The sequence below is a fragment of the Plodia interpunctella genome, chromosome 18, assembly GCF_027563975.2.
Source record: "Plodia interpunctella isolate USDA-ARS_2022_Savannah chromosome 18, ilPloInte3.2, whole genome shotgun sequence".
In the NCBI taxonomy this organism is placed as follows: Eukaryota; Metazoa; Arthropoda; class Insecta; order Lepidoptera; family Pyralidae; genus Plodia; species Plodia interpunctella.
The window spans coordinates 1,493,606-1,521,352 of NC_071311.1; the positions used below are offsets into that span (position 1 = coordinate 1,493,606).

The following is a 27,747-nucleotide window of genomic DNA, read 5'->3' on the forward strand; positions in this document are numbered from 1 at the left end:
TGTGCACCTGCGCTAAATAGTCTGTGGTCATTGTCTGTGGTTTGGTGTGTGTGTGTGTGTGTGGTTTCAGGTGTCAGCTGTTTGTCGGTAATGTCGGTCTTGTTTTGTGAACGACGAAGATAAAAAAAATAAATATTCAGATATTTGGATTCCATACGCCGTGTCGTGCTAAATTATTAGTGTTCTGTGTATAACTAATCCATTTGAAGCAAAGTGTGTTATTTCCTAAGCTATAATAGTGATATCTTCTAGGGAACATAAAAAATTGTTGAATTTAAATAGCTACGTAAGTACCGAAATAAAATTTGTTATAATAATTACATTTAGTAATGTTATACAAACATGTCTAATAAATAATATGAATATGAACCTCGGTATAGATTAGTTAGCTTTGATTGTATCATTTAGATGGTGATTTTTACATTAAAATTTGGTCGTAGATTTTTTTCCTTGAAAACTGTAAGCACAGGGACTTAACTAATGCGTCACGTGTCGATTGTGTATATCTATCAAATTGATTGTTTACCTGCGCTGATGATTGCATCGGCATATAGAGAAAACTATAGTTTTATGGTATTTGATTTTATCAGATTGTATTTGAAAGTTGCACAGTGAGTAATTGCATCTTTTACTAATATTTAAATTCAGTGAGTCAAGATATATTCAAACATTCAATAGATATGGTGTTTATATAAACCAATCTTGCCTCTATTTGGTATTATAATGGCAAAAATAAAGAATTTCCTTAAAAATCTAATTATTACATACTTTACAAATATAGTATTTTTTTTCTTAGGAGTCCTAAAAATGTAAACAACAGTTATGTATTGTAGAATTTTGTTGAAAAAAAAAACAAATATTAGTTCAAATCTATACATTCTAAAGTAAAACTTTATTAACCATGAATATACACTAATTTATTTACAGATGCAGATATGGCCTCTCAGCAAGACCACGAAGATGATTCGTTCATCATTCTGGGCACCTCACCGGGTACGAGTTTGGATCTCAAGTGCGACATTGTGAATGGACAGCCATTGGATAAAAATCAAATCGAGGATGCTATGAAAGATATGTCCACCGAAGCTAATATGGCTCTGAAGGCACACTTCAAGTTGGGGGATAGTGTGAGTATTTTATTTTCAATATTGTTGCAGATTTATGACCAAAAATATCTATGCAATCGTGATGCGAGTTTAAAGGAAAAATGAAGGATTTAGTGGATTATCCTGAAAATAATAACACTATTTTAGGTTATGTTCTGCATTATTTGGTTGACTGTGGTCATAAACTGATTTTGACTGAAGATCTTATCTGTATGAAGTCCATATTTTATTAAGTCTTCATGTGTGAAGTGTTCCAAGTTTCTTTTTGACCATTTGCTGAATCGAAAATTTTACAATGTGAGGCGCTCCCATAGTTTTCGAAGTTTTTCTTATGGAAAACGATTTTTCCCAATATTTCGGCACCCAAATATGCTACAGTGTTGTATATTTTCACAAACTAATACTTACATAATGAAAGGATTAATAAAGTACCTACTCTAAAATAAGTGTTTTAATCGACAAAGCAAAAGGTGGCAAAGCTTCATACAGAACTGTACTCTGGCGGAATAAAGGTGCAGTAATACTCCCTATTGTCTTTTATGAAGGCTCTAGCTCTACGTGGGATTGTCTATGTTTGAAGTTATCAACAAAATCTATTCCATATATATTTTAATATAGCCAGTTTGATCATGAAAGCATGAGAGACAGTTTCTTTCATTATATTCCCTTCACTGGAGGCAAGTGGTGATCAATCAAATTGCAATATATTAGACTGATCCAACAAACTCAATGCACCTTTACAGACAGGAACTTTGCAAAATAGAAAATTAGTAATAAAATGGTAGATAAAATGCAAGAATCAAGAATCATTTATTCACACAAAATATGGCACAGAAAGATGTTAAAATTAAATAGTATCACATATTTTGCCAAACAATGGCATGCAAATGTAGGTACATAAATATCAATTAAACTCTAAAATTGTTAATTTCCAAGATTACATTATGTCAACAATAATTCAAATGCAAACTATTAAATACTCTGTGTAATTATAATATGCAAATTAAAACAGTGATTAGGATTGTTATTGTATTGTTGGCAGTAAAGCTATTTAATTTATATTCTAGTTCCTTGACTTTGTAATAGTTATGATAGGTCAGGTGGCTAAAGCCTACGTTTTTAATCAAAGTTTTGGTGTTGGCGCATGTCCCCCTTGATGACTTTGCAATTAGGCATCTCACCTGGGCCCTCTCTGTATGTCTGCGCTGCTATTTAATCTCACCAGCCCAGCTCCTTTAAGAAGCACAGCATTGCCCACGGTATATAGCAAGCTTTGCTCATGAATAACCATCACGACCAGGTGGTGTTTTGGGTAGTTTCGAGGCAGGAGAGTACCAGGGTAAAAGACTAATCAGTAAATATTTCTGATTAGTTTTCTGAATTTTAATTTTCATTGACAGGTGGTTCGCAGATCATTTCGAGCGCAGTGGTCGCGCTGTCATTATAATTTTTCAAATTTTAACAAAGACAAGAATGAGTTTTACTCTATGACTTTACATTAATTACTTTGTACTGTAGTAATGTCAATTTTATGAATGATTGATTTTGGAAATGATTCCTTCCTCAAGAAAATTGACGGATTGTAATGACCGCGCAGCCGCAGCGGTCGGAACACTGCGAACCACCCTGACATTGTTTGTATGGATTTAACTAAATAATAACAACAAATATAATGATGAAATACCTAGTCATACAAGGCTTTGGTTTCGACGGCTACTAAATGAAATTTTGTTATCTTAAAGTTATTTTTTTTAGCTCTCTATCAGAGATAAAGTCTATCTGATATAAAAATCAATAAGTGTGATTTAAGAATTATTGCATTACTGTTTTGAAATACAGATAATTAATAGGTTTGCCCTGCATTACGCCTCTGCAAGGATTGCCTTGTGAAAGAGTCTATCTGTCCCTATGTATGCTTAGATCATTAAAACTACGTAACGAATTTTGATGCGGATTTTAAAAAATAAATTGCGTGGTTCCTGAGGAAGGTTTATGTTTATAATTTATCATTATTTCACCTGAGCGAAGCCGGGACGGGTCGATAGTTCAATAATTTTTCAAAGGATTTTTCAAATGGAACTTAAAGTTCAAGAGATTAGGCATTTGTGAAAGTGAGTGTACTTCAGTTTACTTTCATTCACTATATTATATTACTCCGCTAATTTGGGTGAATTGCTCCCAGAATGATGTATGACCACCCGTCTGGTGCTTGCTCTGGCGTCCACAACCAGGAATACTCCGCAAACCTTCTTGAAATTTAGCATAAATGCAGCTAACTACATCAATACGAAATTATAAAAGGACCTAGGCTACCTTTCATCTCGGAAAAACAAAAATCCCTTGGGGAATATGAAGACACTGCGGGCCAAAGCTAGTTTAGTTAAACATAAAACTTAATATCACTGTAGGGGCTTTACTTTAGTAAGTACTAAGCTGTAGTAAGCACCTAAGGACGTCATCTCACCGAGTTTCATTGCAAATTCACTTTTATTACCACTGAAAAGAGCTCAATCCCGGGTAACATTGCGCACATTTACTGTGCTCGTGAAGGAAGGGATTAGGTAAAAAGTGTGTCAAATTTAATTCTCCAAGATTTTTTCGATGACTAGCAATGCAATGGATTTGCTAAATCAGTTATTTGATTGGATTTCAAGACAATCGATCGAATTAGGGATATGGAGTGGTCCCATTTTATTTCCTGTTCTGGTTCCTCTGGTTCCTGTCCTGGTTCCCAATCACACATCACACCTAATAATTTAACAAATTTTAAATTTGTTACAAAAATGTACAATTTGGACTAAAACATAATAGACCGTTTCACCAAAACAAAAGAAAGCTAATTTAACAGCTAATAGTAATTAACTCGTAAGAGAATAAACAAATCATTACCTATACGTAATGGCAAAAAAACAAACCAAAGTTTTTTTTTAATTTTCAGCCTTCACCAGCCAGTTTGATGGTGGCGAGCACAATGATCACAGATGATAAAAGCCTAGAGGAACTACAGAAGCGGTTCGGCGAGCTTCTAGACGAGAATATCATCCTGAAAGAGACGTTGAAACAGAACAACGACTCCTTAAAGGAGCAGTTCCTGCTCATAGCTTCATGTCAAGAGGACATGATGAATACACACAAATTGCATAAAGAGAAGTTTGAGGAAACTAAGGGATTGGTTGAAAAGGTCAGTCATGTACTTTGTCAATAATGCAACCAGTTTCACTAAATTGTAAATATTTATTCAGAAATTAGACCTTAGATTTAAAGCCTTCCTATAGGCTGCGGAGACCACTTGTCATCAGGTGGTCAGCATGCCTGTTTTCTTACTCGGTAATATAAAAAAGGCTAGCAACCCTATCAATGTCAGTCATGCGGTCATCGGTCACGGTCGGTTCGGTCACCTTTAAAGGTCTAATTTCTGAATAAATGTTTGCAATTTTGTAAGACGGGTCGCAAATAAAATTGGGGCTTGTGGTCCCGCCCTAGAATAGGAGCACTCCATATCTTGCCGTGGAAGTTGTATGAATGACTAAGGGAGATCAGCTGGTATGTAATAATAGGCTTTTTTGTTTTGTTTTTTTTTTCAACTTGTTATTGTTAACAAGTTCAGTGCACTTTGTGTGACTATGTCAGCCTCATAGATCCCCCGATCTCTAATATAAACTTATCTAGCTTTCATTATGGTTTAATAATAGGCATTCCGAAGGATGATTGATGTAGGGCCGGCGACGGTCGTAAAACCACAGCCGAATCTTTAAAATTTTGAGTTTTATTTTTATGTTGATCCCAGGCTTCGCGGCGTTACAGCCGCGGAGGCAACCAGGAACACGAGATGATAAGATAGAAAGAAATAGAACAATCATTCCGGCCGAAATACTGGTCAAGTAGATAAAGAATTTTCGTAGACATATTAGGTATATTTTTCTATTACACAATATAGTTAGTCACAGTTGACTAAATCGAAAACGGTTGCCATCGAAAGCTGTTAGTCATTTGTGACCACATTGTATAATAAATATATAAATATATTAGGACAAATCACACAGATTGAGCTAGCCCCAAAGTAAGTTCGAGACTTGTGTTATAGAATATAAACTCAATGATACTATATTTTATAACAAATATATTGTATAGATAAACATCCAAGACTCGGGCCAATCAGAAAATTATTATTTTCCATCATGACCCGACCGGGGATCGAACCCGAGACCTCTCGGTTCAGAGGCAAGCACTGCGCCACCGAGGTCGTCATTATAGTAGAGGTGTATTATAGAAAACAATACTCTTAATACTTCTACTAAAATTCGTATTGTGGTATAATCTGTTTAAATAAAAGAAATTTGGTGGTGGCGCTAGTGCAGAAACAAAGCGCCTCGAATCACAATAACAAAATTGCATTAAGTACTTGTTTGTACTCGTATCACGAAATTAGGTAAATGTTATCGCGTCAGTGTAACGTGGCGTAATAATGATGATAAATTAGCCCACAGTTAGCCATTAAATATTATTAATCATAACAGTGAGATAACTTATTAAATAGTAGAGATATACTGTGAATGCACTGCATTTTGCACTTATAATGTTTGATTGTATACGCAATTAATTGAATCAAATGATCTTTGTTTCGGAGTGATATTTAAAAAAACTAGATCGTGGTCAAATATGCATTCAAATGTTTAATAATAAAAAAAAAAAGAATATTTTGAATCTATCTGCTTAGATTGCCGCTTATTATACTATTGCCCGCGGCTTCGCCCGCATGATTTCCCACGGCGGCAGTTACTTTTTACAGTTTAATTATATGTATGCAAAATTTCAAGAAGATTCGTTGAGTAGATAGAGTGTGAAGAGGTAACAAACAAATAAAATTGCTTTCGCATTTGTTAGGATGAGAAGATGTTGGAATTAGCATAATATTCTTGCTTAGTTTATTTACTACGAGTAAGATTCATTTAGATGTCCCTCTCTAAGGGAGAGCATCTAAAAGAGATTGAGAGATAGAGTGAGCACCTCTCTCTCTCTCTCTCTCCCTCGTCCAGTAATCCGTCGGGCTATAGCCGAGTGCCGTACAAGGCGGCCAAGGGAAATGGACTTGGCACTAATAGGCAACAATAGTCTTCCCAAAAAAGGCTGACTTACGGCAAACAGTTGGATCTTTAAAATTTTAAGGTTATTTTTTACGGTGACACAGCCGCAAGGAACAATGAAGAAGAGAGATAAGTTATTTTCAAAATCAAAATCAAATCATTCGGAAATTAGGCCTTCACAGGCACTTTTTCACGTCTAGACTAGATATTGCCCGGGGCTTCGTTTCCCTGTGGGGATTTTGAGATAAAATATTGCCTATAGCAATCTTGAATAATGTAACTTTCTAATGTTGAAAGATTTTTTAAAAATCGGTTTGGTAGTTTCGGAGATTACCCGCCTCAAACATACAAACTCGGAAACGCTAAACTAACTCTTTATAATAATAGTATGGTTTAAATAATATTTACCAAAGCTACAAACTACTAGCATTTCTATCCAGCTTCGACAAGAAAACAAGCAGCTGAAGTTGGACGTGGTCCGCCTCGCGGAGTCTGGCAGCTCCAGCGGCGTGAAGTCGGGCCAGAGTTCCATGCTGGAGTTCGTGACGTCACCGGACGACGACACCATCAACAAGTTGACGGATCAGTTGGAGCTGGTCGAGAAGCAGAGGAGACAGGTCGGTGAATAAATCTAACGTCATGTTGCTTTTTGCCTAATTCGCATTTCGGCAAATCAAATCAAATCATTTTATTTGCTTAAATAGAGGAGGTAGAACAAAGTCTATTTAGCCATTGTCAACAGCATGCAAATGTTAATAATAGCATATTTAAAAAATTATAAAATGACATCAGATTAACTTAAGATAAAATGTCACTTACAACCTATATGTATGTTAATTAATGTCATTGCAATCCAAAAAATCTTTGATTGTGTAAAAACATTATACAAGAAGCCATTTATTATATTATAATTGTTTTTTAAAATAATTTAATGGCACTCGACTTTGTCGTCTTTATGGTCGCACAGCTAGATATTTCTGCAGATCTTATACAGTTACATTTCTGAGAAAGGATTTAGTTGAATTAACCATTTATATATACAATGTTTACATTATTTCTTATCGGCGGTCAAGCGAACATTGTAGTACATAATCAGATCAAGATCAAATATTAATGACGACTTTATAAACGAATAGGTAATAAAAAAATGTAACCGTATTCTAGAAATAATCTTTACAATAAGGGTAAAAAAAGGTATATGTCTATACCCAAAAATCAATATTCACACGTAGAAAGTGAAGATATATTTCTCAATGAGCTGTCAAAGATTTATGACTGGAGTTTTGAACGATTTGGCAAATTTTTGAGTGAAAGAAAGCGACGTGGGAAATTTCAATTCTTTAGGACGAGTGGAAGTAGGTGAAATTTAACTTGCAAGATTTGATTACAGACAAGCAACGGGACAGGTGAAACTGAATGAAAGTACTTGTAACAAAATTTTGAGTTGTATAATTATCTCATTAGGTGATAGTGGACAATGAGAAGCTGACGTGGCAGAAGGAGTCCCTGGAACACATAGTAGACGTCACGTCCAAGGAAAGAGACGAGCTGAGAGAGAAATTGCACCAAACAGAGGTATGAACTATTTATTTAATCCACACAGGCTCTCCTATTCCTATTCCTCTAGCTATTTAGTACGGGAGTATAGTAAGAACTACATTATTATTCTTCTTGTCGTATTCCTCATGGCTGAGGGTCGTGGTCATTACGTGGAATTTTCATTCTCATTCAATTGCCTTCTCAATTTTCACTACACATTTCAATTATAATTATAAAAATCTGTGTATGCACAGTAGCGCCATCTACTTTATTAAGCGCATGTCGCTGATAATTATATTGATCATTGAGTTAAAAAAATATTTATTTAATACATTTACAGTTGTTGCTGTCAAACAAAGAGACGGAAAGCAGTCTGAAGCAGTCAATATTACAAGACACAGTGAAGGACTTACAAAACCAAATTATGACGGCGAGTAGTATGGTGAGTATTCGCATTGTTTGAATAAAAAATGATTTTTATATATACTACCAACTAGGCATGCAATCCACATGATGGTAAGTGGTCACCACAGCCTATGGACGCGTATTGCCCACTTTGTGGTTTAGTATCTTTTAGGATTATTCGCCGAGCAATGCACACGTGTGTTATTTGACGTTTTTTTGACGACACTATGGGCCTTACCATCATCTTTTAACGCGATCCACTTTGTGACCTGTAAACCTTGTAAACTGCGGGCGAAGTGCGGGTTTGCATTTCACTTCTCACCATCGAATCGATTCGAAGTGAGACACAGCGAACCAATCACATTGCAGTTGGTTGTCGTTGCATCACAATGGCGCAATGTGATTGGTTCGCTGCGTCTCACTTCGAATCGATTCGATGGTGAGAAGTGAAATGCAAACCCACACTAACCCCCTTCAGGCCTACCATCGACTTTTACAGAACGATTCCAATGCAACTCAGTTCAATCTAAAGGAACCTAAAATGAATCGCATTCATACTAATAATTAAGTCGATGGTACGAATTTGCGATGCAGTTCAGTTTAGGTCGTAAAGTGGATCGCGTTAAGAGATGATGGTAAGCCACCATCATTCATCGCAAATTTGCACCATCGACTTAATTTTTAGTATGAATTCACTTTTGGTTCCTAAATTTAACTGAGTTGCATTTGGATCGTTCCATAATAGTTGATGGTAGGCCTGCTTTAACGTAAAACGTCGAATAAAATACTAGTGTCGTAAAACGTCAAGCAAGTGTGTTGAAAACCATATTGATTACAGTCAAGCGTTTCATCAGAGGAGATGGTCAAGCGCGAGTCGACGATCCGCCAGCTCGAGACCAAAGTGTCGATGTTACAGAACGAGCTTAAAGCTGCGCAGTTGAAAATTCTGGAGTTCGAGAATGTTAAGGTTGGTAACACATGTTGGTAATTTAATTTTTGGTGACATGACAGTTTGACATTGACAGCCATTATTTTTTTCTTCATTAATCCAGCCAGCACTGTAATTTTGTTATTTCAAATTCGACACAAAGGTACATATGTTTGATGTACATGTAATTTTTTTTTCAGTTGGAGTACACAAGGCAGAAATCTGGGTTGTCGGAGACTGTCAAAATGTATAAAGATCAAATTCAAGAGCTTAAAGCGAAGTTGAAGGAAGCTCAAACAGTTGTAAGTTTCGTTTATTTTTAAACCCCGACGTTAGGAGTTATAAGTTTAATATGTCTGTGTATCTGAATGTCTGTCCGCGACACCGTAGCAGCCTAATGGCGGAACCGATGTTGATCTAGTTTTTTTTATTTGAAAGAGATTTTGATCGAGAGTATTTTTGCCAATTTTTGGGAAATGTGTGTTAAGCCGTTTGGAAACCGTCAGCTCTTTTTTAACCCCCGACGCTAAAAGAGGGGTGTTTTAAGTTTAAGTTTAGCGTATCTGTGTATCTGTAGCTCCCAAACGGATGAACCGATTGTCGTTTAGTTTTTTTTTTCTGTCATATATAATTTTATCCCGAGTGTTCTCAGCCATGTTTCATGAAAATCTGTTCAGCCGTTCAAAGTTGTAGCGAAATTTATATTGAATGTCGGGGGTTTTTAATTTGTCTAACAAATGTTATTATTTATTACACAAGTTTACATGGTTAACCGGATGCTAAAGCTAGTCATTAATGAACTAAATCATTTCAGGTGTTCCAACCAGTCCGCGTGTCCGTCAGTCCGGAATCAGACAAATCTTCAGAACAGATTAACTGCACCAACAATGTGAAGCTTTACGACAAGACCTTGAAACATTTGTCCGAACAACTCAATGGAGTTACACACGGGTGAGTGGTCGCTCAATAATTTACCTTATGTCGTCTGAGTAAGGTCTCTTTTTATTTTTATTTTTATTTTTATTTTATTTTAAAGCAAAATTAAATGCACCAATAATATGTTTACGACAAAATCCTGAAACATTTGACCAAACAGCTTAATGGACACACGAGTGAGTGGTTACTCTATAATGAACCTTATGTCGTCGGAGTAGAGTTTCTTTTTAAAGGAAACTATCTGCACCAATAATGTGTTTACGACAAGACCTTAAATTGTTTGGGATACACAATAATGAACCTTATATCGTCGTCGCCAAATTTGAGGATAGTTAGATTCATACATATCGATTGTGATATTGGTATCAGATTTTATTCAAGCCGCTTAAAGGCATCTGATATGACTTTTACGACCTACCGCCATCTAGTAGTGGCAAATCATCTCATACACACTAGTGAACTAAACTGTCCACCAATGTGCAGGTTTCCTCACGATGTTTTCCTTCACCGGAAGCAAGTGGTGGTCGATGAAAACTACTACACATGAGTCAGATTGGTATACAGACTCATGTGACACGAGTAGGACAGTGTGGAGCCAGCATATGAAAACAATTTTTTGACGATCTCGGTGGCGCAGAGGCAAGCACATGTCTCTGAACCGAGAGGTAGAGGTCCCGGGTTCGATCCCCGGTTGGGTGCAAAATGATGCAAAATGATTGGCTCAGGTCTTGGATGCTCTAGTAGTTTGTAGCTTTGGTAAATATAATTTAATTTAGAATATGACGTGAAAAGGTGGCTGTGAAGGCATAATTTCTAAATAAATTATGTAATTTTAATGTTGATGTTTATCTATTTATGTATTTGTTATAAAACGTGTATCGTTGAGTCTACATACTATTCGAGACTTGTGTTATTGTTGAGTAACACAAGTCTCGAACTTGCTTTTGGCTAGCTAAATCTGTGTGATTTGTCGTTATATATATATATATTTATTCAATTTTTCCAGGCTGGCGGACAATCTAGTGGAACTCTTGGGCGTGATAGCCAGTTTGTATGACTTCAAGTTGGAGAGGGCCACAGTGGAACAGTTCAAAGCCGGACTGGCCAATGTCAAGACTCAGCTTGAGAAACAGCACAGTGCTGCCCTCGCCAATATGTAAGTGTTATTTTATTGAATTATCTCAAACTAGATTTCGCCCGCAACTTCGCCCGCGTGATTTCCCACGGGAGCAGTTATTTTTCGTGCATGAAAGGTACCCTATGTCCTTTAAACTATATATTATATGCAAAATTTCAACAAGATTGGTTGATTAGATAGAGCGTGAAGAGGCAACAAACAAACAAACATATTTTCGCATTTATAATATTCTTGACTGGGTATAAAATAAAATGCATGTGACCATTTGATTATACAATAATTAAATGTCACTTTTAATTGATCAGTCCTATTCATTACTATTGTTTGATAAAATTTTATGAGAATTGCTTTTTGACTCCAAAATTTCTTGTGTTGCCAGTTTGGATCAAAATGGGTTCAGCCGTTTGGGTATTCTTTTTATTATAGTCTTACCCGAGCGAAGCCGGGGCGGGCCGCTAGTCGCTTATAATAAATAAATATTAATTTTTGTTTTATAAATATCTTTGCAGCGGCCATGTCAGAGGTACCCTATCAATATTCGAAGGCATATTCAAGGACTATAAAGAACTGCTAAAATCGAAGGATACACCACAAGAAGCTGTAAGTTTATTCAAAATCAAATCGTTTTTCAGTAAATAGGCCTTCACAGGGATTTTTTCATATTCTAAATTAAACAATTGATATAAAGACTAAGTCTAGATACATAGTCTTTTTGATATATGTATTTTGTGTTACTTAGCCATTCTGATATCTTTACCTTCTCATACTAACCCAATATTTACCAAAGATACAGACTACTAGCATTTAGGAACGACCACTGCTGAGAAGAAGTGCCGAAAGAAACTCATTCAAACAGTGTTCATTATTTTTATAGTATTAAATTTTGTTTTTTTGTGCTCTTATTTACTGAGCCATTACATCGAATTTTATATCTATACTATTATTATAAAGTGGTAAGCGTTTGTGAGTTTGTATGTTTGAGGCGGGTAATCTCTGAAACTACCGATCCGATCTCAAAAAATTGTTTCACCATAAGAAAGGTGCATTGTCTAAGATTGCTCAAAATTTCCACGGGAGCGGAGCCCCGGGCAACATCTAGTTATATATATATATAGTAAAATCTCACAAAGATAAAAATTACTGGCATTTCGAAACGACTACTGCTGAGAAGAAATATCGAAATACCATTATTGTTTCTTATGCCGATTCCACACTATCCTTGAATAGTTCAAACTTTGGTGCATTCGGTATACATTGCTGATTTTTCATTGCGGTGAATAAAAGCACTCGTACATACTACGCAATGTTCACGCATTCGCTTCATAGTGTAAAGATGGCATTACATTTTGATTCTAATATCGTAACATATAGGATTACTGTTAGATAACGTAAAGCTGAAATGAGATCCCTACATGGGATAAGTCCGCCGTTGTTCGTGATCTTTCTTGTATTAATTTTAATTGAAGTACATATTTTTGTGCAATATAGTTATTACAAAGAAACAAATACATAAATAATAAATATAGTTAAAAAGTATATTAAAAACATGTTATGATTTGTGATCAGTACTCTGATAAAAATATTGTTTTATCATTCTTCTTCATAGTCGTATTCCTCATGGCTGAGGGTCGTGGTTATGACTTGGAATGAAACACACACAACTTTCTTGGCATTATTAATGGAGTGGTTTGCCATTGCCTCCATTTCACACACAAGTTAATAAGAATCAACCGGTGTGCATGATTCCTCACGACGTTTTCCTTTTCCGGATATTTTTATCATTACATAGTATAAAATAAAGTCGCTTCCCGTTGTCTGTCTGATTTTTTTAAATAGATAGAATGATAGAAAGGTTCATATTTTAATAGATAGAGTGATTCAAGAGAAAGGTCATATGTAGTTTATAATATGCATAATATTGCACCCATGCGAAGTCGGGACGGGTCGCTAGTAACCTATCCTAGCGGCCCGCTAGCTAGCTTTGAACTCAATTTTCAACACAATTGTACCTATTGTTATGAATAAATGGAATGAATATACTACGCACACACAATATCCTCACACGTGGTCCGTGTTTGTGCAGCAGTCAGTGCAAGCGCTGACGGCGGCGCTGCTGGCGCGCGGCCAGGAGGTGCAGGCGCTGCGGGCGGCGCTGGATGACGTCACGCTGCTCAGGGCACAGATAGACTCGTACAAGTATGTGTCTCTCTTATTCTCTCTCATCCGCGTTTGTTACATTCGGATCTGTGACGCTCCGAAACCAAGGGTTTTCGTAAAAAAATCCACCATTGCATTTTGAAGATTTGTGTACCTGAATGACGTCAACCCTCGTTGGGGATGCTATTGTTGCCATTATGCTGTTGAGTTGTCCCTTGGTCGCCTCATACCAAATCCACGAGAAAATTTGGATGGGACTTTCCACAACCTATTTGTTTTCATATCCTAACTAATATTACAAGTGCAAAAGTAAATTTGTTACATATTCACGCTCCATCATACTCGACCAGTCTTCTTGAAATTTTGCATACATACATTTTGAAGTGTGGAGAAGGACATAGGATACTTTTCATCCCGGGAAAATAACTGTTCCCGTGGGAAATTTACGCGGGCGAAGCCGCGGGCAAGGATTAGTATATAATAATGAACCATTATGATTTCAGGAATGACTTCGAAGCGGAGAGGGAGTGTCGAGAGAAGATGGCGTGTGAGAAGGAGTCTCTCCAAGCGGACCTGCGAAACGCACAGAAGAGGATAAAAGATCTTACCGACCTGGTGCGTATTCTCTGTCTCATGTGGACGTGGTCACGGTTGCATTCGTGGCTGTGACGCTCAATCGAGAAATGAAATGCAAACCGGACAACGTCCTTTGTTAAAAGCAAAATCTTCAGAACCATCTAATCTAATATTCTAAATACGAAAGTAGGTTTGTTTGTTACCTCTTCATGCTTTATTTAGATTTTTTATGTATTGACTGTGCACATATTATCAGTAATAGGTACTGATAGCCCCATTTTATTTTTTGGCATAATTAAAAATGTATAGTGTGTAGAGTAAATAATCATTATTGTTGCAGCTACAAGAAGCCCGCAGACAAATATCATTGCAGACGCCTCGAGCCGCCGCCGGAGCCCCGCGCTCGTCCTCAGCCACCAGTAGGACCTCCACTACGGGCGCTGCTAAAACTGTAAGTTTTTATGTGGATTTTATTTGATATCTAACTGTTCTGCCCGCGACTTCGTTTGGGTGCGGTTCGAAAAAAGTAATATTCTATTTAACATGAAATCTCGTAAACAATTTCTTCGATTGAATAATGCGCAAGAGTTTGTTGTGTTAAAAAAATGATTTTTTTATAGCCACCTTGATGATATTAGGTTATTTTTATAACATATATAATGATGAAATACTCAATTTTATACTATCTATGTCAAAAAAATTACAAAAATGTCTCCAATACAAATTGACTGATCAGTTGATCGCACCTATAATGGAAAGTTCATTTTATTTCTGTAGTTTTTTTCATTCGACATAGTCATATTTATTGATAGTCTATATACACACTCAAATGACATCGAAATCATCGACCCATATTAAAAGTTTCATACACCGAAGGTCCGCAAAAAGGCTCGACTAAACCCGGCCATAGACAAGGGTGCGAGCGAGACGGAAGACCAGAAAGAGATGCACGAATCAACGCCGCCGCCGCAGCGCTTCACGTGTCCGGTGTGCGATGCGCAGTTGAAGACTTTGATATTGTTACAGCAACATGTCGATTCTTGTCTGTTATGAGTTATAGTAATTCTCAGAGAAGAATGCTCGGATTTCATAGAAAATCATCCCAACTCAGACACATAAACATTTTTATCTCAGTTAATCACATTTTGAGCACTAAAAATCAGTATAAAGCCTGTCAAGAAAGGGAAGAAAATAAATCGAGAACACTGGGTGTTTATCAACCAATCTTGACCATTCTATTTGGTATTGCAATGGCAAAAATGTTGTTGAAAATCAGTTTTCTTCACTCACTTGACACACTGTATGAAAAAATATATGCCCTTGTAATGCTTAGGCCAAGGCTTACGTCAGCGAATTCCCCTCTAGGCGTGGTCGTATAGCATCAAATTTTTAAATTTTAAAGTACCTTTCATAACTTCAGCGCCACTAGGTAGGAATTCGTTGGCATATTTACTTCCATTTTTATGTATCTGTACATTTGAGAACAATATAATTTATTATAAATATTTTATGGTTTAATATTGCATTTATTTTGTATTATTTTTGATGGGAATAGTAAAATAGTATTTAGATTGATGTATTAAAAGTATTTATTTATCTATTGCAATAAATTACTCTATTTCTACTCTTGTATTTCGTTTGATAGCTTTGAAATTTGATCAAGTTTATGAAGAATAAAATTGGTGAGCAGTCTTTTTTGTTTGTGCATAGATTAGCATGACTTTTTTTTTTAATTTGTTTTTTGTAGATATTTTAATATATTTGCTGTATTCACTTTAAGCACGTTTTAAATATTTTATTTTTGTTTTCGTTTGCATTTTAATAATATCGTCGTTTTGAAATGCATCTGGTTACTAAAAAGTATGAAACTTTTAATATTTCGTTTGCGTAACAAAGCATTGTAAAAAGTGTTGTTTTAATTCAAATAGACATCGGGAGCGTGTATTACATAGTCGTCGGCTTCATGATCACGCTCCGCTCCGGTCGCGCCAAAGTGCCACCTCGTCTGTAATGTCCAATTGCACGCTGTTACTATAATGTGTTATTTTGTTACCAGTAAATTATTGGTGATATTGCGTGATTACTATCCTCTATTGTGTGTTTGTGGACATCGACATATATGTAAAACCGTTAAAATAGGATAAAAAAGCCTATATACATTTTTATCTATGGCGACGACCTCGGTGGCGCAGTGGTAAAGTGCTTGCCTCTGAACCGAGAGGTCCCGGGTTCGATCCCCGGTCGAGTCATGATGGAAAATGATATTTTTCTAATTGGCCCGGGTCTTGGATGTTTATCTATATATGTATTTGTTATAAAATATAGTATCGTTGACTACTTAGTATCCCATAACACAAGTCTTGAACTTACTTTAGGGCTAGCTCAATCTGTGTGATTTGTTCTAATATATTTATTTATTATTTATTTATCTATCGGGCCATTAACGGCCATGTGATGATTTTTTAGCATATTAATCCCCATTGGTGATACGTGTTGAGATTTAAGACTAACCTCCCAACATCACGTGTATTTTGGTACCTACAAAATAATCTTAAAATGTTTTGAATATTTCAAAATACAGTTATAAATAACTAGATGTTTCCCGGGGCTTCGCTCTCGTGGGAATTTTGAGATAAAATATGGCTATGTACCTGTAATGTATCTTTCTAATGGTGAAAGAATTTTTGAAATCGCTTCGGTAATTTATATTATCCGACTCAAACATACAAACTCACAAACGCTTACCTCTACATAATAATAGTATATAAAGAATATGTAATAATAATATCACAACTTCACATACCTTTCGGTTTTTGTAAAATGACGCGTTTGACAAAAATATAAATACACGTGATAGATATCTTACTACACCCCCTTCCCCCTTATTCCCCCTTTGTGATATTTCGTGATTTTTGCTGAACCGAACCTGTACAGTTTTGCTACAATAGTTTTGATACATTCCAGGTGTACACATGTCCAAAATGCATGAGATTCAAGAGCCACAACCTTCAAGCGGTGGACGAACACTTGGACTACTGCGTGGGTTCACACAACGACCCCTGCAGCCCCATGTAGCGTGCGTTCTTATTTGTTGGTAAGTTTGTTGTTATTATACGATAATAGATGGCGCTGTACGCAATTAGAACGCGCCAGCAACATTTGTACGAAATATTGGGATTATTATGAAAATCGAACGAAATGATGATTTTTATATATTAACTTGTTATGATATGATTATTATATATTACAGCCCGCGGCAAAAAGTAGCTTATGTTACTCTCCAACTATGTCCACACCCAAAAATCTTATCATGTCCATCCAATACGCGGCTTTGTCGTGAAAGAACAAATAAACACATTTTTATGTTTAAAATACTAGCATTTTAACCCTGCTTCGCCTTTATTTTCGCTCTACTCCTCATTATAGTCATTTGTGTTAGGTTGATTTTTGAGAACATAATTTCAACTAAAAACTCCCGTTCAAACATAGGCTACTCATATTTTACATGAAATTTATTATGCATGTAATTACTTGCATAGTAAATTTCATCAAAATCGTTCCAGCGGTTTAACCGAGTTATTCCAGGTTATATTATTACCCGTGTGTCAAATTTCATAACAATCCGTCGAGTAGATTTTGCGTGAAAGTGTAACAAACAAACATACACAGGAACATATACGTACTCACAAACTTTCACATTTATAATGATAAGATATGGATTTTTATTCTTATTTTGTCCACAGGTTAACTGTATGTGATATGGAATGCACTAGTGTGATAAAAGTAGTCGTTCTTTTTATTTCTAGTAGTATTTCTTATACTAGTAGTAGTGATTTTTTTCAACAATCTCGTTCAATGTTTCAATAATATTCTTCAATGTTCCTTGCATAAATTCTACGAAGTAACATGGCATTTGACAAATGTACTGATGTTTTATTAATGACAAATAAAATAGAAGACACGAGCTAGCGTAGCCGAATGAAACAGAACATTCCCATACAACTTCTCGGCCTATGTTGAGACCCGAGACGTTAGTCGAGGGTCGCAGACATAGGACTTGTGAATCGTACAAGTATCTATAGTGATATAGAATATATGTTTATACGAGGGCTGCTATTTATGTATCCGGAATAACAAAATTAAACAAACATATATTATTACATATGGTTTTATTGTTTCTCGAAGTATTCTCCGCGATGATCTATGCACTTCTGCATACGATGAAACCAATTTTCAAAGCACTTTTTCCATTCTGATTGAGGTATGTCCAAAACGTGTGTTTTGAACGCATCAACGGCCTCTTCGCGGCTCGATAAACGTTGACCACGTAATTTATTTTTAATGTTTGGAAATAAATAAAAATCATTGGGTGCCAGGTCGGGGCTGTACGTCGGATGACCCGACAATTCAATCTTTTGACCCTCCAAAAAATTATTTGTTTCAGCCGACTTGTGGCAGCTAGCATTGTCGTGATGAAGTATGATTCTGCGTTGTGGGTTGTTCTTTCGTATTTTTTCAAAGACTTCTGGCAAACAAATGGTGGTGTACCATTCAGAATTAACCGTCCTACTATTCTCTAGTGGCACTGTAGCTACATGTCCGTTGATACCAAAAAAACAAGCGACCATTTGCTTTAAAGTGCTTCTCGCACGAACAACTTTTGTTGGATTCGGTTCATCTTGAAAGACCCACACCGTTGACTGCTGTTTAGTTTCAGGGTCATAAGCATAGTTCCAGGTTTCGTCACCTGTGTAGATATTATAAACAGCTTTTGACGTGCCACGGTTGTATTTTTTTATCATTTTCTTACACCAGTCGACACGAGCCTGTTTTTGATCTACGCTCAAGTTGTGCGGAATCCAACGCGAACAAATTTTTTTAACAATTAAATGTTCGTGTAATATCGCGTGTATACTCGTCATACTAATGCCCAGAGACGCCTCTATCTCGCGGTATGTAACATGACGATCTTGCATTACTAATTGTCGCACAGCATCAATATTTTGTTGTACCACTACCGATTTAGGACGACCCTCCTTAATTTCATCCGTGAGCATAGACCGTCCACGTTGAAATTCCTTAAACCAATAATACACAGTGGTTTTCGATGGTGCTTCATCTCCAAAAGTTAAAATCAGTTGTTCGATGCACTGTTTTTGAGTTAATCCACGCCGAAAATCATAATAAATCATCGCGCGAAAATGTTCACGAGTTAAATCCATGGCAATGAAGACAAGCTATTTTCAAAATTGGCGCCAATTGAAAAAAACAAATGACAGGGACATGAAAAATATTTATTCTCTAGCCGAAGAGTTCTATTTTCAAATGTTGTAATTACTTTTTAAATATTCTAGAATTATTGGCCAGTTCCGGATACATAAATAGCAGCCTATGTACATAGTGAATTCAAACTCAACACCGGCATACTACGATAATAAAAATAATAGAATGAAAGGTAGAGCTCTGTTCTGTTTCTTCTCGCGTCTTTCCAATAGGTCTTTCTCTTTCTTGTATTAGAGAACCGAAAGATGACTGTGTGTAGTTTTTTCTGTTTACGTACATGCTGTCTCTTTCTCTCATCTAAGAGTATTCCCGGTTTCTTCCTCAGTCATTGAGCGTCGGAGGCTTTCCTAGTGTTTGCCCCCACTTCGCACGGTGGTTGGTATATCTAGTTGTCAGACCATGTACCAGTTTTAATGCACACGGTATCTTAATTTATATGGTAGCTTTTAAAATATATTCACTTCTATTTGTTAAAAATAAGTAAAAAATTAAGAGATGTCAAAGAATGTAGTAAACATTTGTCAAATTAAATTACCACGTAAAATTTCTGAACGAAGGTACATACGTTTTATATTATTTAAATATAGAATAAAAATATCTTTACATATACCTATATGAATGGCAGGTAATCTGAAAAGCTTAACGTAGCTACAGCGCTGGTGTTTTGACAAGGTGACAAACAGGTGTCGAATAAATTGAACATTTTAAAATTATTTTTGTAAGTTTCCAATTTTGATCACTGGGTAGGGATCTTGAGTTTGATACATTGACCTCCAACTATACCAGCGCCATCTACATTAATCTTTTCCGATTAATTACCATTGTCATAGGTATTTTAATATTAGGTGTTTTAAATTTTGACATTATTTAGTTTTTTTAATATCTTGCTTTTCTGTACAAAGCGTTAAGGTGTTTCATTCTTCAAATGTTTTTATTCCTTTATATTCTGCGCTATCTTTGTATAGGTACTAGCTTAGCCCGCGGCTTCGTCCGCTTGGATTTCCCTTCTAAGAATATTTCTTCGATTTAAATATGTCTTCATATGTATTGTCTTCAGTTTCTCGTAACATATAGATGTATATTTTATGTAGGTATATACTTATGTATGTATAAATCAAAAATGATAGATCTTTAACTAATGACAGCGTGTATTGTGACATTAGCCTGATGTTTGAGATTAAAGAAACGTATAGATTAAATTCAACTCGTCGTTATTTTTCAAAAATATGTATATCTTTTATCAGTTTTGGTTGAGGGAATGAAAGAAATTGCGTTATCAAACTTGCACCGAGTTTTTAAAATTTTTCGTTATTATTTTTTTTTTGTATTGTTTCTTTAAAAAGATAAGATTTTAGTAACAAAACCAAATCGCTTTGTATGTTTTCTGCATTTTATTGCTATCATATTGTACTTTTCCAAACATGATTTTAAATATGTCTGCATTTTTGTGCCATTTTGTTTTTTTTTTTGTGAATATGTATCATATGAAGCGGAAACAGGCTGTGTTGAAAATGACAGTCTAACTTATTGTATTATTATAACGGTTAAGTATTAAAAGAGAATCTAATATTATAGTACCAAACTGAATTCATTGAAAGTATTTCATAGACATGTTCTGTCCGGATAAAAGGTAATGTTAAATATAATATGTGTTACATTCACAGTTATGATCGAAGCGAAAACACAAAATATTATTATATTAGGTTTTGTGCGCGGCTTCGCTCGAGTGAATTTCCCACGGAAGCATTTATTTTTTCGGATGAAAGGTACCGTTTTCAAACCACTTGTATTCAAAATTTCAAAAAATCGTTCGAGTAGATAAAGCGTGGAGAAGTAACAAACAAACTTATTTTCGCATTTATAATATTAGTAAGGATATTTTCTATAATGATTATACTTTGGTGCAGAGTCCATTGGGACCCGGTCCTTAGAGGCATTGATGTGACCGAAACCATGGAACATCAAAGAGGTCTTTTTGTAGACGATTCACTTATTCAAATATCTATTATTATTTAAAAAAATCAAATATCTATTATTAATAAAAAATTCAAATATCTATTATTAATAAAAAAATCAAATATATATTATTAATACAAAATTCAAATATCTATTATTAATAAAAAAATCAAATATATATTATTAATAAAAAAATCAAATATCTATTATTAATAAAAAAATCAAATATCTATTATTAATAAAAAAATCAAATATCTATTATTAATCAAAAATTTAAATATCTATTATTAATAAAAAATTCAAATATCTATTATTAATAAAAACGTTAATATTAAGACAATATCGGAATCGTTATTCTTTGTGTTGTCTCGTTCTTTCAATGTCAAATACTGAAAAGAGAGAGAGAGGGACAACAAGAAAAACTACTTCAAGCCTAATCAGAGAACTAAATTTTTATTAATAAAGCGGTAGTATACCATTGTTACACACTATCCGGCAGTTATCCACATCTGCCAATCTAATCCAAGAAGGGATTTACGTGGTTTGAGCTATGGGGATTCGATGTTAGCTGAATTTATGGGTTATGGAATCTATTTTATCGAGTGTTTTAGTCAGCATTTGTGTTAGACTTCATTCAAGTCGCCTAAAGGCATCTGACATGACTTTTACGACTACCAATCGCCATGATACATATAAGATGGAATGATTACGAACATCTACCTCAGAATTAATCCTTATAATTATTGTTATTATATATATTTTTATTATTCGGACAGAACTTGCCATTAAATGAATTGAAATGTTAAACCTCACATCAGCTATATCTTCCATTTAGTGAGAATAGATTGTAGGTATGTGTAGCTTGATTTATTTTATATATTCAACAAAAAACGAAAAACGTATAGTATATATTTTCGTATTTATAAAAAAAATGCAAAATAACTGATAGGAAAATCATGTGTTACGATAAGTTTTACTAACGACATTAAATTGTTTGTGTAATTAATTTTTAGTTTTGCCAAAAGTATGTTTAATATTTTATTAGTTCCAATGTGTCATATGTATTGTGTTTTAGTATAGATTTATGTTATGTGTTCCACGAGAAAAGGTACTTTATGTAAGGCAGTCGTTTACGACGTATTATGCGTATCACTACTCTCTCATAATCGCGGTTGCATTCGGAGCTGTGACGCCCCAAACGACGCGCCTAGGGTTAGCATAAAAAAGTTGCCATGAAATTTTGATGATTTGGCTATGATATTACAACCGATCGCTCGTCTGACGTCAACCATCTATGGGAATGCTATCGTTGCCTATCAGCTGTTAAGGCTTTGTGTCCCTTAGTCGCCTCGTACGACATCCACGTGTTCTGTTTCTGATCTTTCTTCTTTTACACCACACAACGGATATTGATGCGCTTGTGCACTGTTATTTAGACAATTTATTATCGATGGTTTATACACACAAAACAGTCTATTAATCCGTGCGAGGTCGCTAGTCTATAATAAAAATGGTCAAATGAAACGTATAAGTGACTTTCTACTTCCCTCCATAAGGTACCTTTTCTCGAGAAACGTCATATTTTAATCAAATATTTCTGTAGCTGATAAATGCTATCGAAGAATTCAAGACGACATGAATTGAGATAAATATTGTAGATAATATTTCTTATTATGCCCTCTGCACACTATCGGCGAAGAGTTCGCCAATTGCGACATACATTGATTGCATTTTCCTTGTGGGAAAAAAAGCTTACATACGAACCACGCAATGTACGTTCTTTCGCGTCGACATCTCAATTCGCCGTTGGTGTGGAACCGGCGTTTGATTTTTTTCAAGTGTCCATTCGGCGATGATGCATAAGACTTGTGTCAATAAGAAGAATTGTGATAAATATAACTGTAAAGACATTTTGTTTTCTGAATTTAACCAAAGACAATGCAAAATGACGGGCGAGATATTAGAAGAAATGATATAGGCGAATTTCACCCATTCGGCCGACGTCTATACAGATCAAAACTATAGATGGATAGTTTTGATCTGTATAGACGTCGGCCGAATGGGTGAAATTCGTTAGACGAATGAACTAATGATACTGTTATTTGTTACGATTTTACCTAAGTTAAAGCCGGGACGGGCGGTTAGTCTTCTTAAATATTTAATAGTAATGCGTTTGATCGGGCGTTTTATTTATTTATTTATTTAAGATACACATAACAAATTGTCACTAAAATTACACAACTTATATAACACTTATCAGTAAAGCTAGGCAACAACTCAACACATGTGTATACAGCTAATTTAAATTTAAAAACTATTTTCATCATCATCGTCACCTGCAGCCCTCCGTGACCCACTGCTGGGCACAGGCCTCCTTCCGTCTCCGCCAACCATCTCTGTCCTGGGCCATCCCCATCCAGTTGTTGCCAGGAATAAAAATAATTGTTGTAATAAAAACGATTTTGCTAAGCGGCAATTATTAGAGCTTAATAGTATCAAGCTACCAAATACTTCGTCCTTTCACCCTTTCGCCCCTCTATTTCAACTATCCCTTCTGAACTAATGGCTCTATAGCTAATATACGAAAGTTTGGACGACTTAATATTAGAGGACCATTCTCAAGACGAGTTCTATCTTTTTTCCTCAACATCATCATCTCAGTCACAAGAAGTCCACTTTTACAAACACCGTTTTATATATTTCCGCTGTCGAAGTCGTGGAATTAGTAGCCTCGAATGTTAAAAGAAATTTTCTGGAAAAGGCACGAGTCCGTACGAAGGCAGTGAAGTGTATTTTTGTGAGTTGGTGTTTTAGATTAGTCTTGCCATATAGTCGCATAATTTCTGTTGTAATTGGTTCTGTTGTAAGTATCAAATTTCATTAGACACACTCGCCACAACTCGCGAGTGAAGGAATAGTCAGTCGAAAGCCTCAGATAACCATTTTGTTTCCCTACGAACTTATTGACAAATCCTACATACCTTTTTACATACCTACATACATATATGGCAATATGAAAAAAAATAGTTAGATTCGATACAATATGGAAATCAAATTTTGTGGATTTTGTGATAAATCAAAATTTGTAGTCACAATACTACAAAAAAGGGACACACAAAGATAAAGTGAGTCTCTTTCAATAATTTTTCGTCTCCTGTCCATGGTTATTCTAAAATAGTGTTTAGTACCTTTTAATTTGAGTTTATTATTGTTTGTCAGGTAATCTATCCAGTTGTACAAAGTACTTTTAAATCCATGGTCGAAGTCAAATTCAGAAAACGTTATGCTCATGTTTGTTGTAAATAGATCATTGCTGGGGCGGTTCGATCGTCGCGGTCTCGATGTCGTTACAATATTATGTCATTACAAATTTTAACAAATACAATAATTAGTTTCTTATCCGACTTTAAAATAATTATAATTAGCACTGGTAATGTCAATTTTAGATTTTGGAAACGATTCCATCTCAAGTGAATTGACGGATCGTAATGACAGCGCAGGGCCGCTGCGGTCGGAACGCTCTGCGAACCGCCCAAAATAAGTGTTAGGATTACCTTGAATATTGAGTTGAACTTTGTATTTGTCGATATGAGGTGTGGCGCCATTGTAATAGTTTTATCTTAATCAAACGTTACGACGTAAAAGATAAGTTTTTACGATAACAACCATGAAGATGTAGGTTTTATATTATATATAGGACTGTGAGGTACGAACTATATAAAAATTTATATAGTTCGTACCTCACAGTCCTATTGTCTGAAAGAATCGATTATCGATACATTTTCTTAACCAAGCGACAATAATATCAATATTATTGACTCGTTTTGTAATGTCGATATTATTTGATACTATTGCTTTCTTACAAATCGATAGTTAACTATAATTCGACGACACTATAAGACCATGAAATGGCCTATATCTTTAGACAGCAATTATATTCAGAGTATTTAACGCTTATAAAGTGAGATATGATCTAAGACGGGCTACTCACACACTTGCCGCTAGGGCAATCTAGGGTCTAAAGAAGGAAACGCACGTATTTAATAGAAAAGGAAGGTCGTTCACACATCTCTTTCTTTTAAATATCTGCATCCCTTTCTGTAGTCCCTTAAATCGAAGCGTGTGTAGCCGGTCTAAGGATAGATTAGACTGATGAGATTGTTAACGCCTATATAGTTTTATTTTTATATGATAACGTACAGAATTTCCAGAAAATATACACAGGTTGTTTTATAGTATAGTCAGTGACAGATAAATCTGACCCCCTTATGGTAGTTAGGTGGATGTTTAGATTTATATAAGGTTGTACATCCACAACATTTATGCAAATATACAATCGTTATGTGTAATGATTTTGTATTGTCACTTTAGGCACTACTTTCCCTTTTGAGTCCGAATGGTGTTATTTGTATAATAGGGTCTCTCATGTGAACCTTTTCCCGGTTTCTTCCTCGGCCACGGAGCTTTGGAGCCCAAGAACCGCATATTTCATATTTTCTCTCTTCCACTTCACATGGTCTTCGGCATCTTTACTGTCAGATCATTAGCACTCATGTTTGTAGGTACCTATATCATCAGCCTGTGGTGACCAACCATCTCGTACTTGAGGGCTGGTATTGTCTAGGTGTTCACAATATATATCTATAGTCTAGACAAATAGCTCTGAAATTCTGTTTATAATATTGTTTTAAAATTAGAGTAAAATTCGAAATTTAAGTTTTTCATAAATGTATAAAATTTATGGTGTGATTGTTAAGACTGCTTTGGTTATGATTTATTGATTTTGGAACGCACTGAAATTGAAATGATTTTTTTTGTAGCTTTAAAATTTATAGATAATCAACTGCCTGTGTCAATTTGACTCGCACAATTTGTAATATTAATTATGATTAAATGTGAATTATTAAATCATTATTGTTTTAATGTCAAAAGCTATGGCTTTTGACTTATGATATGTTTACAACCTCATTTCTATGTAATTGCGGAGGTAATACTATTTTAACTTTTATATTTTCTGTATAATTTTATAGATTTTTATAACTATCGAGTAAAACATGGTTTAAAACGCTTCATCATTTCATTCGTTATAAAATACATTTTTTTTTCTTTGAGTAAAATGTTATGGGAAGGAAATAAAATACGGTAAGGGTTTTTAAAATGATATATTTCGTGTAACCCGTAGCGTTTCTTAGCTGTCTTGTATAAAATGTATACAAATACTTATATACTTGGCTAAATTGTTAGACATCATTTTTTTACAATATTTTCACATTGTTCTAATAACTGATAGGCATTTCTTTGTAATCTAATTTATTAGTCTAGTGTCTCGGGACATAATTGGCACCATTTTTTCTATATAATACGCGTTAAATGACAGGCATGTAGGTAGATTTGCATACGCTAAAGTATCTGAAAATTGTGATGTAAGAAATGCTAAAAACTAAAAAGGTGAGATTCGAACACAGAGGAGAGTGAGCGGAGTTACCAAACATTATAAGTAAAAACCGCAACTTATACATAAATCAGAAACACAATGTTCACCACTGGTAATCTCATGCAATGAGAAACACGACTCAATAAATAAAATAATAAAGTAACAAATAATAAATAGGTTGAAAGTATATAAAAATAAATCTTTATAAATACTTATTGACTAATTCAAATACTTTTATCCTAACGGACATACTAAACTTTACTATGTATGTATCTTATAGCTGCGGATGAGTTTTCCATCTGAATAGTAAAGGTGTTATGATGGTAAGAATACTTTCAAATGGAAATCAGCCCATATTTACAATAATCTCAGTTATTTAAATGTAAAATGAAATAAATCTTAACTAAGAAATAATTGTAGAATACGTCAGAGAAGCCACATAGTTATTTAATACAAAATTAAAACTCTTGCGTTCGTTATAATTATAAATACTCAATAACATTGAAACGATAGAAGACAAAATTTAGATTAAAAAGCGTAAGTAATTGATAAATACTGTAATTGGAATGCAAAATTAGAGGGATGGCCCGCATCGAAAGGGTTGATCTGCCTCGTTAATAAATTAAATACCTAGGAGGTGTTTAACTATTTAAACAATCTCTAATATACCCTAATATCCATAGCTGTTATGCTTACAACACGTAATAACACAAATGTACATTTCGTTTAATAATACACTATAAATGTCCTTAATATACATTAATTACGATTACATTACAATTAGTAGCAAACATAAATTAGGTAATTTATGTTGCATCGAAGACTAGAATACTTTGAGGATAGCAAGCAAACGTCAATTGGAGGAACTTGACATTTTGATGCTTTTTGGCAAAGCGGTCGATTGTGATTGCCGTTGTGGTTGTACGTTGTTCTTTACTGTTGTGGCGTTTTCACCCGGGCGGGTTATACCAAGATGGCGTCGTGTCAAGAGTTGGCGCGAATTGGGCTGAGTTTTAGCGTTTCCCCACGAAGTCGATCATCTGATCTATCTGTTCCTCCTCGTCGTAAAGGTACAAAGACTCCATGCAACCCTTGAAATAGGGCGTGGTGAAACATTTTGCCCTGTAAATAGAAATATAATGTTATAGACCATTATTAAGATATAGGCTGCTATTAAGAACATAAGTAGAAAGAAAAGGTAATAG

The 27,747-nt window shown here is 35.1% G+C and overlaps 2 protein-coding genes across 7 annotated transcripts in view; one reads left to right on the forward strand and one right to left on the reverse strand.

Annotated features, from left to right (window-relative positions):
• Nucleotides 1-65: 65 nt before the first annotated feature.
• On the forward strand, nucleotides 66-26,019 carry key (kenny). 3 transcript variants are annotated; one of them, XM_053758742.2, is made up of 16 exons: nucleotides 66-286; nucleotides 928-1,127; nucleotides 4,045-4,287; nucleotides 6,631-6,807; nucleotides 7,655-7,765; nucleotides 8,070-8,171; nucleotides 8,973-9,101; nucleotides 9,263-9,364; nucleotides 9,877-10,013; nucleotides 11,005-11,154; nucleotides 11,646-11,736; nucleotides 13,220-13,332; nucleotides 13,797-13,908; nucleotides 14,210-14,320; nucleotides 16,834-16,963; nucleotides 17,613-26,019. In XM_053758742.2, exons 2-15 carry the CDS (start codon nucleotides 936-938, stop codon nucleotides 16,942-16,944), a joined length of 1,881 nt encoding a protein of 626 aa, XP_053614717.1. In that variant the 5' UTR covers nucleotides 66-286; nucleotides 928-935; the 3' UTR covers nucleotides 16,945-16,963; nucleotides 17,613-26,019. The 3 variants fall into 3 exon arrangements, with proteins under 3 accessions (XP_053614717.1, XP_053614716.1, XP_053614715.1); XM_053758741.2 differs by lacking the exons at nucleotides 16,834-16,963; nucleotides 17,613-26,019 and adding an exon at nucleotides 14,746-15,471 and having other exon boundaries at nucleotides 13,223-13,332; XM_053758740.2 differs by lacking the exons at nucleotides 16,834-16,963; nucleotides 17,613-26,019 and adding an exon at nucleotides 14,746-15,463.
• Nucleotides 26,020-26,255: 236 nt separating this feature from the next.
• The window catches only part of ITP (Ion transport peptide), a 59,370-nt gene continuing 57,878 nt past the window's right edge, over nucleotides 26,256-27,747 (reverse strand). For all 4 annotated transcript variants that reach the window (XM_053758351.1, XM_053758352.2, XM_053758353.1 and 1 more), the window contains one exon: nucleotides 26,256-27,664. Coding sequence is in view for 1 of the 4 variants with exons in the window: in XM_053758353.1 (XP_053614328.1) it covers nucleotides 27,556-27,664 (109 nt within the window). In the remaining 3 variants the exon portion in view is untranslated. The remainder of the gene's footprint in view (nucleotides 27,665-27,747) is intronic.